The sequence below is a fragment of the Papaver somniferum genome, chromosome 2 (assembly GCF_003573695.1).
Source record: "Papaver somniferum cultivar HN1 chromosome 2, ASM357369v1, whole genome shotgun sequence".
Classification (NCBI taxonomy): domain Eukaryota; kingdom Viridiplantae; phylum Streptophyta; class Magnoliopsida; order Ranunculales; family Papaveraceae; genus Papaver; species Papaver somniferum.
In genome coordinates, this window is record NC_039359.1 from 196,306,867 (window position 1) to 196,324,332 (window position 17,466).

Consider the following 17,466-nt stretch of genomic DNA (forward strand, 5'->3'; position numbering starts at 1 on the left):
GATATCCAGAATAGCATGGAGATTAGTGAAAGAACCAAATTCTCTCTGGAGCAATACTATGAAAGCCTCTCATTACCCCAACCAGGAGGTTATCAAAATTGACATTAAACCAAAGGCAACTGACTCTTGGATATGGAAAGGAATCCTATAAGGCATATCCTGAATTCAACAAAATTACATTTGGAAGATTGGAAATGGAACAAGAATCCATATCTGGGAGGACATATGGATAGAAGGATCCTATAGCATTATACAAGAACCTCCCCTTTGTCCCTCCTGACCTCATAACTGTTAATCAACTTTTCACTACCCATGGAGAATGGGACCAAAATCTCCTAGCTCTTTGGTTCACTCAAGACACCCAAAACCTCATTATCAACACCCATCACAACCCAGACTCTGAAGATAATATAATTTGGAGTCTGACTAATACAGAGAATTTTTTTGTCAAATCCCTGTATGATAAGCAGATCAATGATAAGTATGCAAATAATGATATCATTGCTCCTTGGATAAACATATGGAACCTAGACACTACTCCAGTTATCCATCTTTTCATTTGGAAGTGTGCCCATGGCATTCTCCCTACTAATGCCAAGACTGCTAGCATCTTACATTATATAGACCCTATCTGCTCTTTATGCAAAAACCCCTTTGAAGATATGACTCATGTTCTTCTATCATGTCCTGCGGCTTCTGATGTATGGACTCACATCTTTGGGGAAAACCATCAACTCTTCTCTAATTATAGATCCTTTCATGAGGGGTTCAATGGTTGGTTCTCTCCAACAAATCCTAGAGCTAATTGGAATGCTACCTTTGCTACCATCTGCTGGTTCATCTGAAAAGCTAGATGTGATCAAATCTTCAGAAACATTCAACTTTCTGCTGCTAAAACGGCTATAAAGATCACTCAACATCTTTGTACCTACAACATGGTTCTTCACAATCCTGGGCATATCCTAAATAGTTACTTCCACCACATAGAGCTAAATGTCCAGAACAACAACTCCACCAGTCTGAACAACAATCTTGGAGGAAATCTTGGCATCACTATTAGCATTCATATTCAACACATGAACAATGGAATAGCTAATAGTGATCCTCTTACTTATACTGATTTTGCTCTCTTGGATGTTTCTTTTACAGGTCAATGCATGGGAGCTAGAAACATCAAAGACTACACAACATGACTCAGCAGCTCAGACAGAGCAAGTAGAGGAGCTCAATTAGCACTGAATTGGGGAGAAGAGCTGCACCAGCAACACATAGACTATGCATCAGCATAAGAAGAAATTCTACAAACCATTCAATCTCTTTATCAAACTCAAGTGCAAGAACGATTCCAAGGAGATCATCTTCAAAATACTGACAGAAGAATTGATCCAATTGATTTTGTCTTGGGAAGGTTAATCAAAAGAACCTCTCAACAGAATATAACTACTGAAATTTAGCTAGGATAGCTAGAAATTCTACTTCCAGAACTTCAACTGGAAAGGTCCTAGTCTCCTATCTCTTTTTACTATGCTACAACATCCTACAAACATTTATGAAACAATGGATCACTGTAATAATTCCAACACTAGCATTGCTAGAGATCTCCTCTTGATGAATCATCCAGTTGCCAGTCCTGGCGTGGCTAATACCATGATTGTAACTCGGGGTGAAGCGGAGGAAACTCATTTCATTTGACGCCTTCTAAATTCATTTTGGAATTTCTTTGTACACTAGCTCTAGTTAAAATGAAATGAAGCAATCGGATGATTTCTGCAATATCACTCGAAAATAAAAATAACAATTAAAAAAAAAAGATAATTAAGCCTGCCTAGTAGACTAGTAGTACTTGGGACTTTTATCTAGCGCTAAATACACCTCATTTCAAATTTTCGTTTTCTCGTAAATTAGTCTTGGTTTCAAAAGATTCTGGCGCATTTTGGTTGCGAATGTTGCCCGTTATCTCGATTAAATTTAGATCCCGCAAACCCACTGATAAAATTGGTTGGATGTCGGTTAATTTGGATTATTCGGCCTTCCGTAAAACTAAAAAAATCATCCACAATGAATGACAAACCTATACTGAAACTAAAACCAAAGAGTTACTAAGTTAGCTATTAGGATATGATTTTGCTTTCATTAGTCTTAAATCTGTTCTATCTACTCTCAGTAGAAATTTAAATAGGAAGAACAAAGAGAATGATGCGGATAAAGAAGCAATAAAACAGGTACAAGCACAAGAATGTGACCTAAATTATACCATAATAAGTACATGAGAGTTTTAGAAAATTTATGCTTAAACCCATTCAATGAAAACCTGATCAAAACCACATCTTAGAAACTTACATATCCTCACTCACATAAGGAAACCAAAAATGGAGAGAGTTCGAATCCGTTCAGCAATGGCGATTGTCGTGTTTGCAACAGTTCTATTTCCGATACCTATGAAGCTCGCATCATTACCAATACAGAAGCCTTTATGTATCTCTCAATTTGCATTAGCTAATCAAGCTTGTGGCTCCATACCAATCCAACAGGACCTTGTTGAATATGTTGAGGATCCGGAGGACCCTGAAAGTGGCGGCCATCGAAGCTCTAGGGCTAGGAACAGAGAAAGGAATAATAGCAGGTCAAGGGATGGTGAAAGTCATAATGGTTCTCATAGCCGCCAACACCGACGTAGGCGTGCAAGAAGACATCGCCATCATCATCATTTGTCACAAAATGAAATGGACTGTTGTAGGTGGATGAAGGAAATGGATGACGCTTGTGTTTGCCAGTTGTTGTATCGAATGCCAGCGTTCATGAGGAAACCTAAACATGATTATGTAGTTAGAGTCCACGATTCGTGTACTGTTACGTTTAATTGCCCTGGGAGATTGTTTTGACCACTGAAAAATGCGGTGCGACTCGTTTATTGATCGATTCTAGGGGTTGGTGATGTTGTTTCTTGGAGGAAAAAAGAATCGGTCGACTCTAGGGTCGGTAAGGTTGTTTCTTAGAACAAAAAGAAGTAAAGTTAATTATAGGTATTGGTTGTGTTATTATTTCATGATAATTAAGTTTCTGTAATGTTAGCATTTGAAATATAATTAAAAGGACTTCATTACAAGGGTTTTACTAGGCTTGCTGAAGAATGTTTTTATGAATAACCCTGTGTGGAAAGCTGAATAAAGTCCAGCAGAAACAACAGAAAAAAGTGAACAATAGATGAAAATAAATTAATTTGTGGTAGTTGTTCTTTCTCCTGCAACTTCACCTAGTTTGCTGGTGTTCGAGGATCTTTGGATTCTTTTAGGCAATGATTATCAATGATTATATCGAATATATTAATAGGTACAATGTGTAAGTGAAATAATGCCTTCGTGATATAACGAAGTTCTAAGCAATATAATTAAAATCAAAGATTGTACTTTCTTAATTCACAATGAACAAATTAATGCGAGTTTTTGATCATGCCAAGAGAAAAGATAAATTATAGAAAATTTATTGTGAATCAAACTTGAATGTTTATAGATGATTTGAATTTATTGGAGATGCATGTTGACCTCCGGTGTTTTTGCGAGTGAGGATCTTGAGGGTCTGTACTTCCTTTATGCTCGCGTTGCTCTGGTGAAGGCAAAGAGAGCGTATACTGAGGCGGTGTAGAAGTGTTATCCTGCTCACTACAGGTAGGTTGAGACTCTTAACAAGTGTGGAGTTGGGATGTGAGGTTTTTGGTGCTCCTTTCTGCTCCGGTATTTCGTTCCTTGTTATACCAATCTTTTGTCCCTACATGCATTAGCTTTCGTAGCGGTCAACATATTTTTAGTATATGTATTACCGAAAGTATAGATGAACCGAAAAGGAAGTACCGTGGTGGGCACCGTGGGCATTGTGTGAGAGGGAGATGGAACCCACGTCTGCCACCCCTCCAGATGCTAAGCACGTAAAAATTGGTGCCATCAGATCCATCTCGGTGTAAAACGGTTGTGTGTATCACAGCTGTATGTATTATAGTTTTAACGAAGAAAAAAAGTGCATTGGGTTTGCCGTAGAAAACGTGAGTAAAGACAAATGACTTAGCTCCGGACGAGAAGGTTTGTCAAGAAGGAGATTGTAAATAATTGGAAATGATTCAACTTAGATCCGAACATGAAGGTCTGTCACAAAGGATGCGGATAAATGATAAAAGACTTAACCTAGCTCATGCTCTAGTTTTGCTTTTGGGCGACCAAAATGTTTTCAGCTGTGCGCTTTGGTATGTTTAGAATTAATATTGTCTGTTAGATTTCGGTGGATAAATGATGTGGGCATCAGAATCCTACTGAGATAGTGTAGCAGACGATGACTAGAATCTTTGCTACTCTCAGTATTCTAGCTTTGTCGTATTTCGTTTTTTGTTTTTTTTTTCTTTTTGTAAGGATTGTTGCTCGACTTAATTTATTTGATCTAAATTTTGTTTAGATGTCTTTTTTTGGAAAATAACGGTGCGTGGGTCTGTTGTTTTTTAATGAAAATCACTTTGAAATTTATGTGGAAAGTGCCTCTTTTAAGTAACTGAAAAAGCTTTTGTAAATTCTTTTTGCAATCGGGTCGTGCGAACCACTATTAAGATGGATATAACTTACTGGTTACTAAAAAGCACAGGGATATCAAATACATTCAACTTTTTCGTTTCATAGGAGTATGGACGTACATATGTAATATTTTTAACAATCAAAAGATGCAAAAAATAAAAATAAAAAGCGCACACACAAACGAATTTTGTTAACGAGGAAACCGAAATAGCACAAAAATCCTCAAACCTCGTCCAGATCGAACACCACACTCGTCCAGATCGAACACCACACTGTATTAAGCCGATACAGACACTAGCCTATTATCAGACTTTGGATTGGAACGTAGTAGATACCGAACCCACCCTCCAAGCGATTCAGTTATAGTCGCGCTCCTTACGTCTCTTGAACCTCGCAAGGTTCTACGCACTTGATTCCCTTAGATGATGTCCTTTACATCCTAAGAGTTGCTTCAGCCGAAATGAAGACTTTTGATACCAATCTGCCTCTAACAGATAAGCCTATTTGATTTCCGTTCAGATCAAAGATCTAGGTGTGATATCTATTTGCAATAGATAAAGCTAACAAACTTCAAAAATCCGTAACTTACGACTCTCGAAGAGCATACTAGATTCTTAACAGCCTCTCAAGAACAATCTTCAAAAGATCAACTAAGATCAGTCTTTAGATATCTATCTTTCCTGAAAGAGATTGTGAAAACCTCGATAACAGATTAGCAAGATCAGGATTCAGGAACTATCAAGGTAAAGATAGTCGGAACTGGCTTCATGAAGCTCCAAAGTGAAGTCTTTTAGTCATAGACCTAATAACTTTTCACAGAGGAAATCCAGGTCAATAAAGGACGACTCTAGAATCAACTAGGACATAAAGTGTCAGGAATTGATTTTACCAGTTGACTGAGATGCTTTGTTTATAGTTTTCAAAGACCGGAGTTAGCTTAGAATTCAATTTAAGATAACTTGAGAAACAATCAAACACTTTAGGTCTTCAAAATACAATAGAATACTATATAAATAGGCTCGGTTACTGAACCATGTATGATGATTGTTCGGTTTGGCAAGTTAGCAAAAGAACTGAAAGTTATTTGATGTTCATTTAAACACTTAACAAATCAATCATGGTACAAACACATAAGTGTTTAAGTAATCAATGAAGTCCTACAAGTGTTTAAGAGAGTTCTAGTAATGTTAAACATATTAAAATAATAATTCTTTAAGCACCTGCTAAACATTATCAGGACAGTTGGTACAATGAGTTGGAAATCGTAGGGCTTGTTCACGAGTCAGGGTGCTACGGATCGTGAACCAGGTTCGCCAACCCTACTAGACTACTGAGCTCAGTTGACCACGGTTCGTGAACTGGGTTCACTAACTGCTAGCCTATTTGTCCAACTTATAAAATTCAGTTCACCATGGTTCGCCAACCGGGTTCGTGAACTGTCCCAACTGAACTTGAGGTTTACGAACTGGTTCGCCAACCTTCCTTCTTTATGTATCTCAGATATATATGGTTTGGAAACTAGTTCGCCAACCTACCATGAGTAGAAATATCAGTAAGTTCATATTTCTCTGTTATGATGTTTGAAATATTTCCAAGTGATATAATCATTTGCATGGGCAATTTTCAATTGATCCACAAACTGATTCATAGAATTAATATTGTTAAGGACCTTTGAAAATCTAATCGCTAAATCATATTTCGAGTTTTTTTACAATACAAGCTTGACTCGAAATTTTTTATTTGTAATTCTACTATAAGTCATACGACATAGTCTTAATAGATAGAACGATAGTATAGTGAGTAAAATAGAATGGTTCAGTCTTCACATACCTGATATAGAAGTTCTCCAAATGTCTTCGTCGATCTTCAGTCTTCAAGGGTGATCTCTGATATTCAACTACAATTCCAACCTATCCGAAACTTGACTTGGTAGACTAGATTTCAAGATATAGTTTTGATCACCCAACATTAACAACAAGCTTGAGATAGCAAAAGTCGTGGGTTCAACCGAGCAATGCAAAATAGGTAAAATCTATAAATAATAATTCACTCCCCCTTAGATGATTCTCCGTAAAGCTACACATAATGTAGTAAGATACTACTTAATAATTCTCCCCCTTTTTGTCAACAAAATTGGCAAAGGTGAAAAATCAGTATAATAATGAATTAATCAAAAGAGTTTCAAGACTAAAGAACACATACCAACCTTTAGTTTAGACGATTTCAACCGAGAAATCTTGGTTTGCGTCAAGGAGACATAAGGCACAAGCATATCCTGTAATTACACATACGCACTCCCCACAAATATATTACTATTAAGCACAAGTTCAAAATAACTCTCCCCCATTTATGTCATTCCCTAAAAATCGATGATGCGACCTTTACTCTATTCACAGGAGAAGGATTTTCTTGGATTTTAAATTTATTCCCCAGTTACATAACAAAATAAATTTGTATCCAATATTTTTCTCTCTTCACACCAGTTACGAACAAAGAAGTTAAAAATTATGATCTTAATGTTAGAGGCACTAAGATAGAATATTTTCTTGAGAATAATTATCAACACAAATTATTCTTTATGCCAGTTACGAACAAGAGAACAATTAGTGTGATACATGAATCAATATAAGAATTATAACTTCTCTAGCCATATACGAATGTAGAGATTAAATGTCACCACTTATTCCCTGGTGGCGACACAATCAATGAAGTAAGTCGATCCCTAATGAACATCTTACGAAATCCTATAGAAGTTTATTTACAAAAAGTGTAATCGTTGAGAGATAAAAAAAACTACCATTCTCAAAATAGTTTACTTCTCTTCTGCAAGAGGGAAAGAGCTTAACCTATGAGAAAATATGAGATATATGTTCTAATCACCAAATAATGATAGCAAAGAAAAAATCTCACAAAATAATTTTTACCTCTTACTGAACACTAGGCAAAAGATCACCAGAATGTCATGTTTCATAGAATACATTGGTAGGAAGATGTACATGAGAATAAATCACAATCTCAGATAATGGAAGATTCTGAAACTCAAGTTAGATTTCTCAAAATGTGTATGAATAATATCAAGGGAATAACTAGATTGAACTAATGAACTAGAACAACACCAATAGATTTCCCAAGACTTTGAAGGGTTCAGGTATCTAAAGGTTTGGTAAGAATATCAGCCAATTGTTGTTCAAAAGGCACAAACTCAATTTTGATAATACCATCCTCAAATAGTTCTCTTATAAAATGATATCTTATGTCAATGATCTTTGTTCTTGAGTTCTCAACAGGATTCTCAGTAATTCAAATTGCATTTGAGTTATCACAAAAGATTTTCATAATTCTAGAATTTATTTCGTAATCAGCGAGCATTTGTTTCATCCACAAAAATTGAGTATAATACAAACCTGCAGCAATGTATTTGGCTTCACATGTCGACAATGACTAAAGAGCTTTGTTTTTTGTTATGCCAAGATACAAGATTCAAACTTACATGAAACAGTCTTCCTGATGTACTCTTTCTATCTTCTACACAACCTTCCCAATCTGCATTAGAATATGCAGTAATTTTATTGTTAGTATCAAAGGTAAAAGATAAACCATAACTGATAGTGTGTTTAACATATCGGATGATTCTTTTTACAACAACAGGATGAGAATCTTTTGATTCTGCTTGAAACCTTGCACAACAACCAACACTAAATAAAATGTATGGTCTAGTTTCCGTAAAATATAACAGACAAGTAATAATGGATCTATAAATTTTATGGTCAACTTTGACACTATTCTCGTCTCGCTGTAATTCCCTAGTAGTTCACAGGAGTGAGCTTTGGGATGGAATTTTCTAGACCGTACTTTCTAAAAAGTTTCTTGGCATATTTCTCTTGAGAAATATAAATTCCATCCTCATGTTGTTGAATTTCCAATCCTAAGAAACACTTTAATTCACCAATATTGCTCATTTCGAATTCCTTCGCCAAGGAGGTTTGGAATTCTTCATAAAGTTTCATGGATGTTGATCCATAGATGATGTCATCTACATAGATCTGAGCTATTAAGACATCCTTTCCACTCCATTTGATAAAAAGCGTTTTATCAGCACCTCCTCTAGCAAAACCTTTTCAAATAAGAGTAGTTCTAAGTTTTTTATATTGTGCTTGTGGAGCTTATTTTAATCCATATAATTCCTTATTGCGCTTAAAGACATAAACGGGAATTTTTGGGCATTCAAATCCTTTAGGTTGAGCTATATAGACCTCTTCCTTAAGGCACCCGTTTAAGAATGCCCATTTTACGTCCATTTGATATAGCTTAATCATGAGAAAACAAACATGATCTAATAGAAAACTTATGGACTCAAGACGTGCAACAGGAGCTAAGGTTTCGTCAAAGTCTATTCATTCAATCTATGAGTAGCCTTGAGCGAAAAGTCTTGCTTTATTTCGAACCACCGTTCCAAATTCATCTGACTTGTTCTTAAATATCCACAATATTTCATTGGATGGACAAGGAACAAGATTCCAAAAATCTTGTCGCTTGAATTGATTAAGCTCATCATGCATAGCACTAAGCCAGGTAGGATCATTCATATCTTCATCAATATTTTTAGGCTCAGCTTGAGACATGTAGCATGAAAAGTTGCATAGGTTTTGAAGCTGACCTCGTGTCTTAGCATTTGAGTCTGTTCCACCAGTGATATTGTTGGTATCATGATCCCTATGAACCCAAAAATTACAAGCAAGAGTATGTTCGACCGAGACACTCTTTTCAGGGATTTTCTCCTCATCGCTAGAGTAATCACGATGAGAAACTGTTGGAACAACTTCTTCGGATGTAGGTGCATCTTTGACATTCTCAGTTGTCTCCATAGGAGGAAACTCAGCAAGATATTTATCATGATGGAAATACTCAAGTCATCAATAATAACATTTGTTGATTCCATTCTGACGTTAGTTCGGAGATTGTATACCCGGAAACCAGGACTATCATAGTTATAGCCAAAATGTTAGAGCATTGATCGGTCTCATAAGTGTTGTTATCTCAATATTGTTGTCAATTTAGTTATCAAAACTATATCTTGATTTCTAGTCTACATTTAGTTAAGTCTCGGACTAGGATAGAAACGTATTTGAGAAACAAAGGATCACAACAATCATCATTGCATTCTACCGTTTGAAGGCAAAGATCAACCGAATCTTTTAGACAACTTCATCAACAAAAGGTAAGTGAAGACTGAACCACCTACATCTCAAGTTATATTCACTTTCTATCATTTGAGACGATGTCGTATAACTAATTAGACTAGTATGCATAGACAAGAAATTCGAGTCGAGAACTAATTCTAGTTAACGAATTTCTCGAAATATAATGACTAAGCTTAATGAACATTTGTTCATACTTAATGAACTTTGGCTAAGGATAATTTATTGTTCAGAATCAAAATCGTGATTCACGTTTATCATTCGGAAATAGCCTGGAGCAGTGATATGTGTCATTGATGTTATTCAGGAATATTTCGAATTGATTTAGAGAAATATATAACTACTATTGATTCTGATACAAGACAGTGATATCAGTTTCACTGGGAAAACTGTTATACGTATGAACCTGTATTACATGTATTCATACAAGTAGCGGAGTATCTATATACATATCGACTTACAAACAAGTGGTAAACATATTCTTATTTATAGCATACTGAAAATCTGTGTAAATCGTTAACGGGATCGGTATGCCTACTCGTATGCAAACCATTTTTGAACTGTGATTAGGGAACCGGGGGTGAGCACCCAAATCGGTACGCAAGCTAAAACATTTATGTGTTCCTGAAGTCGGTAGCATTTCCAAACCGGTACGCAAACCGATTTAGTTCTGTGAACTCCGGAACCGACGACAGTCTTTAAGTTTCCAAACCGGTACGCAAACTTAAAAAGTTCTGTGAACTCCGGAATTTTGGTTTGGTGGAAAGTTTACAAACTGGTACGCAAATCTAAAATTTTTTGTGAACTCTAGAACTCGTTTTGGTTATAGTTTTCCAAACCGGTATGCGTACTGTGACTGGACCGACTCACGAACTACTATGTATTTGTACTCGTACATCTACTAATCATGTTGATTATATTTTCAAGTGTGTTTAAATTATTTCTTTGAGATAATTAGAATTTGATTAATTCTATATAAATACTAGACTTAATTGATCATATGTTTGTGATTCAGAGTTAGTATCTTATGTATTCATGAAAATGAAGATTAAGATTTTAAGTTCAAACCGGCTAGTTTAGGCTAACTATGTTGAACATAGTGTTTGTACATGGTTCGGTTATGGTTTCACCTAACCAAAGTGTATATCTTGCTTATGTAAATCATATTCAAAGATTCATCTAACGGTTGATACTGTTTGCTTGGTTCCAAAGCTATCTTAGGTTAAACCTAAAGCAACCTATGTTTTGAATGTCTATAAAAGGGGAACTTCAAGCAACTGGTATCTTTGAATCCCGACACTATTTTTTGGTGTGTCCTAATTGTATCTATAGTCGTCCTATTCCTAACCCTTTTAAGGTTTAGCAACTATAAGACTCCATTGGGATTCGTGAAGCCAGGTCCAGTTATCTTTCCTTGATAACTCGAGTATCCTGATATTGATTATTTGTAGAGCTTGATCCAACGATCAAGATAAATAGTAATCATCAAAGTTCTCTTCGTCTCAGACTTTGTATATTCCACAAGTTTTATACTTGTTAGATGAATAAAAATCTAGGATGCACTTCGGGTTGCATAAGTCTGGATTTTGAGGATATCTAGACTTTGTCGAATTGTTATCAATTTCCATCAAATTGATCATACGTTTGATTTTGATCATACGTCTCCAATTGAGTTGAAAAAACTCTTAGTTGATGTGATGTCATATAAGGGAATCAATTGCGTGGAGTCATGATGGAATTCAAGAGGCGCAAGGTGCGCGACTATACCTTAATCGGTGGGATACCTTTTAGGGATCAACTACATTCCAGTCTGAAGTTAATTGGTAGTAGGCTAGTGTCTGTAGAGGCTTAATACAGTTTGGTGTTCAATTTATACTAAGTCCCGGAGTTTTTCTGCATTTGCGGTTTCCTCATTAACAAAACTTCTGGTGTCTGTGTTATTTCTTTTTCCGCATTGTATTGTTTGTCTTTATAATTGAAGTACCATAGGTTGTATGTTGATAAATCATAGTAGATACATCCGACCTAATTTATTGGATACGACTTGATTGATTCTTGGACATTGGTCTTTGGCATCGTCCAAGTAATCTCTTTTTGATTAGGTTCATGGACTTGTTTCTGTAAACGTTATAATCGCAAGTGAGAGAGAGATAACTCTAGATATTATTCCTTGATTGAGTTTATCTCTCGGAGTTATATTGAGTTTGTCCATATATATTTCCTAAGAAAGACGTGGTGGTGTATTTTGGTACCCCCGCATTTTCACAAGAAAAATTCCTTCGTCACTTTTAAAATCAAATTTCCCTTTTTGTTCTCAATCCTTAAGAATATATCACTTACTTCCAAAAACCCAGAGATAACTCAAGTTTAGTTTCTTACCATACCATAACTCATAAGGAGTATTTAAGGTTTGTGACCGTAGGTAAACACGGTTGTTAGAGCACTGCTCGGTCGAACTCGCAAGCGTTGCTATCTCAAGCTTGTTTATCAAGTTTAGTTGATCAAAATTATATACTTGATTTCTAGTCTATATGTCTCGGATTAGGATAGAAGTATGTTATTGAGATTTAGACTTCACGATGTTCACCAATTGAAGAAGAAGTTCTACTGAAGAGCTTGGAGGAACTTCATCAACAAAAGGTATGTGGAGACTAAAACTTATCTATCACTCAGAAGTATATTCTATTCTATTTTCTAAAAGAGACTAAGTCGTATAGCTATATAGAATTTTACATTATACATATTTGAAATTTCGAGCCGAGTTTATCTTGTTTATATATTTCCCGAAATACTGTTGGAAGCTTTAGCTTAAACTTCATCATCTACTTGACGAGTTTAGTTGGAGACAATTTATTTGTTGGAAACTAAATATTAAGTCAAGATGATCATGTGAAAATTACCTTGAACATCTTACATGATTCGTGTGAAACAATTATTTGATGTTAACTTGGGAAGTTTCGTATTGATCGATTAATCACTTGAAAATTACTTGAAGATATTGGTATGTGTAAAATTACCATTGTTGTCTTCTAAGGATGTTTCAATGATTAAATGAGAGTTTAGAACTAATACTAATGTCTGCTTATAACACAGGTTGTATACTTGTATGCTAACTGTGTAGCTCTGGTTCAGGTCTAGAACTCTTCTTTTCGAACTACGTTTGCGAACGGCTAGACAAGTCTAAGTCCGGAACTGTGGTTCGCGTATTCTGTTTGCGAACACAGTGGTTAGGTTTTAAAATCGGTAAGTATGGAATTAAAACTCATGAACCGAGGTTCGTTTGCGAAATCAGTTTGCAAACTAAAGTCCCTGGAACTTTAATGAAATAAGGTAAGTGATTTTGTTTTGCAAACCGTGGCATTATGTTCATGAATTGGTTCTTGTATAAGTACTTTGTAAAATTACAAACCAAACTGAATATGTTTCAAATGGTTCATATGTATTTCTATGAGATAGTGAACATTTGAACAACTCTCTTGAAACACGTTTAGATTTATTTGATTATCTATCATGATTGATTAATAATCATAATTGATATACAAGTGTTAGATGAATGTGGCTAAACTATAAGTGTTCATATGGCTAATATCGGTTAACTGTTATTGAGGCAACAGGTTATACACGTTCAGGTATGGTTCGTCCATATCTAAATATAAGTATATTTCATTTGTATGTATCAAGATAATACCATCTAACATTGGACATTGATTTATTAGTTTATAAGCAGATTTAGATTGAATCTTAAATCAGGAGTTCAGCTAACGGTGAATATCAATTGCTTTGTTAGTAAGCTATCTTAGTGTTTATGGGTGAAAACTTATTCTGCTATTTTTGGTAAATTTGGGTGTATTGATGAGAAACGAATCTAAACCCTAAACAAATGCAATGCATGGGAGTACTTTAGATTCGAGAGATCAATCTGTACAATTTTGGCCTAAACCAAGAAATGGCCGTTCCAGACTTGCTTCGGTCACAAAGTGAAGGAGAAGGGTTGATCTTAGGGAGGGAAGCGAAGAAGGTGTTGAGATTATGAAGGTGTTTGTTGTTTATGACTTGTATCAGAATGTTGAACTGGCTTTCATAATGTAAGATATCAGTTCTGGGTATTTTCTGGATACTATGATACAACACTTGGTTTTCTGTGTTGTTTTGAAAATAGGTCGGAGAACCTATTTATACAAGTCATCGAGCGCAACCCTCATATCGTAGGAAGTGGAGGAGGTGAAGTGATGGAGTAGTGGGGTCGTGTATGATTATTGTCACACGATCACATCTTTTCCCACTTCCCTTATCACTGTTAACCGTCCACCTTTTCCTGACACGTTCTCGTAATGGCGTGTTGCACGATGCACGCTGTAAACCGCAAGACCAATACCCCAGTAAGTTTCCCACAGCTTGTGACATGCTTGATGTCTCGAACGAGCGGATCGTGGGACCCACCGCAGGGAATATCATACGGCGCTATTAAGTTAAATAAGTAAGTTATTTAAGGAATCGATATTCATGAAATATCATGTATGCTCGATGCATGTAATGCATCATTTTCAATCAAGCAGCTCAAAACAATCGATATGCATGAAACATCGTTGTTTTAAAGCTTGATTGAATAAGTCACGGATTAAGCGTCTTAAAACAGCATCATGTCCAACCATCTCCGAGTGATCGTTTGGGGGCCGCATGGGCGAGACATCCCCTGGTCGATTAATTCCTGTGGAAGAGTGGTGGACGATGATCATCGAGGTGCTTCATTGGTTGCCTGGTTTTTAACCTAGGCTGTCCGCGAAGCTGGAAAAGTTGGACGGACGAGATGGTTTACGACACATATTTGCGACCGTTGATGGAATTTAAGGGTTTTTAAGAGGTGCGCAAGCATCCCTCTTTGGCTTGACCGAATCCACACATGGGTGCCGATTTTGGGTGAATCGTTTGGGCATGCGTGAAGATAGATCTCCGTCATGCATGCCTCCCCTTCTTGGTCCCATGAATATTCGATCTTGGCCACTCAATTTGACCGGTAAAGATGAGTGGCCGTGATTGATTTGCGACATATACGTGTTGCCGCAAAAGAATGAAAGGCCACATGGCATGCCACTTTGGGGGGCGCGTTTCGAGGTGCCAGGACTTGTCTGCCTAGGCTGGTCGGGCAGATGCAAAGGTGGGCCCATAGTGATCACGTTGACACTCTAGGTACCTCTTAAGTCTATATATACACCCTCCGTCCAGGATGGCAAAGATGGATGGTCGTGATCGAACTACGACAGATATGCATCGCTGCAAACCCTAATTAGGGTTTTGAATCAGTCACTCACATGTGACTTTGGCCAAGCGGTTTGGCATGTCGTGATCCTCCTTTGGAGAGATCGATCACGTGGGGCCCATGTTGGGCTGACGGTGAACGCATGTGCACCTTCCTGACGGTCCTAAATGTGATCTAAGCCATCCAAATAGGCTGGCTAAGTTGGATGGTTGTGATCGATTTAAGACACTAGTGGAATTTCCGCGACCTAATTTAGGGTTTGGAAGCATCACGCCTGCCATGGCTTGGGCGAGCGTTTCACTGCTCAATGGCCCCACCATGAGCAAGTCGTTCGAGCAAGGGGAAAGTGGGTCCCCCCGGGTGCGTGCTAGCAATTCCCTAGTCATTCATGGAGCAATCTAAGCCGTCCAACAAGGCTGGAAAAGTTGGACGGTTGCTATGTGTTTAAGACTGTTTTGGACAGTCTAGCTCAATCGAGCTTCTTTCAACCAGCGCGACCACCCTACTTAGGATTGGCGTTTGACGGTGCTGGGCGGTGAATGGGCAAAGTCCGATTAGTCGGAACATTAGTGGGCCCGTCGATGGTTATCACGATGGTTTCCCATTCCTTCCCGGGTTCGACTAAGATTGTTAATTTGTGCGGCCAAATTGTGTGGCTGTGATTATTTTTTGAGACCAATGTAAACAGTCCAGATTTTCTTTAAGGAATTTAAACGCATTCGATCGCGCTAACTTTTAATTAAAAGGTGTGCGAACACGCTGATCTCTTTGTCAGAGGGTGGTGTAGCCTATGTGAGTGTTTTTATGCAGGTCTCAATACTGACACTTCGGGAGATTCATGCTACTCCGTTGCGAGCGAACATTTAATCGTCATGTCATGCCAGTATTGAGAGTTCGCTGGGGAACATACCATAGGAAGACACTAGGCAGGTCATGCATTAGTGAATAATGCTGATAGAACTCACAGAATATTTGGGATTGATGTTGCACGCACCATTCCGAGTGAATTTCATGAATTGTATTGAATTGCTTCAAATAAAGCGAAGGGGTTTTCTGCACTCGTCACTTCTTAAATGACTTTTCCTTTTGCATGATAACAACACATTAAATGATGGTTTTACAATTTTAGCCCTGAACTAAAATCCACCATCAACATTAAGTCCCATGCTTAGCACGTAATAGTTACACTATTGCGGGGTAAGCACTAGATGGTGACAAATAAAGATAAAACTTATGAGACAAAGTTAGATGTTACCAGGAGAGATAGGTCGGCCTGTCTTTGGAACATGTCATGTTCAAGAGGCATCCAGGTGAGCGTTCCCCTAGTATGATACCGGTTGGCCCCAGGTAGATTAAGCATACGGCCGGTTGGGATCTCAAACTATTCATGACGATTTCATAATCCTCGACTCTGATATGGACGAGCCCTATCATGAGGAATATCTTTAAAAAAGCTGGTGAAGAAATTTCTGAAAATATGTTGAAGCAGCTCCCGAAGAGAACGTTGACGTAGCTTCCGAAAAAATTGTTGAAGCGGCTCGGATGTTAAAGCGGCTTCCGAAGAGGATGTCGAAGCAGCTTCTGGAGAGGACTCTAGTGAAGGCGCCCTTGGTCCTTATTCATGTTGTAATTTCCATTTTTATGTCACGTGTGTTGTGCTTCTGTGAACAGGAGATCCAGGAGTCGTATTTTTTAGGTGCAGAGGCTCTATCTTCAATTAATGGCGTGTGTGATGTGATTAGATACGTCCGAAGAAGTAATTCCAATCTGGGAGTATCGCGTGAACTGGCTCGCTGCTTCATGATTCCGTGAAGGGATTTCCCAAGATTTGAAATTTACAGATGGGGAAACTTCTTTCTGGGATCTAGGCTGAGATAGCGATTGAGGGGTTGTTTCGTCATTGAAGCAGCTGCACTTCAGGGTACAAATGACTTTTTCCCTAAGAAGCATGTACTGGATGCTTGATAATTTCTTTCAGTCATCTTGATCTTTCTGATTGCGATGATGATATGCTTGTATGGGAACAATCCTCTGGGGTCGTCAAGTGAAGTAGACAATCTGAGAGACCTTCCGTTGTCGACGTTCCATTGTAAGCCTTCAAGGATTTCGTTTCAAGAAACATCTCTTGAATCGTCTTCTGAATTTTAGATGGTTGTATGGAACGGGATGTGATGAGCAGTCCCCGGTTACACTTCAGAATCGATGGTGTGGCTGGACACGTAAAAATATCTCCGATTTTTACTTTGGAATCCTTGACGCACATGTACGTATTTATTTTGAGCATCTTGTAAAGATTCAACAATGATGATTGCTTATATTAAAAACAAACCGGTTGAGGGACATGAAAAAGGCATCATGTGCTGGCAGTCCCCAGGTGTAATTATCCCGAGCTTATTTTCTCTTGAAAGACGTACTTCAATTGCATTTGCTGGTCTGGAGTTGAAGCGGTTTCGACCTC

General features: G+C 37.5%; 1 protein-coding gene across 1 annotated transcript; it reads left to right on the forward strand.

Annotated features, from left to right (window-relative positions):
- The first annotated feature begins 2,396 nt into the window (after positions 1-2,396).
- LOC113352558 lies at positions 2,397-2,882 on the forward strand. The gene has a single exon (XM_026596369.1). The coding sequence runs from the start codon at positions 2,397-2,399 to the stop codon at positions 2,880-2,882; it is 486 nt and encodes a 161-aa protein (XP_026452154.1).
- The last annotated feature ends 14,584 nt before the right edge of the window (positions 2,883-17,466 follow it).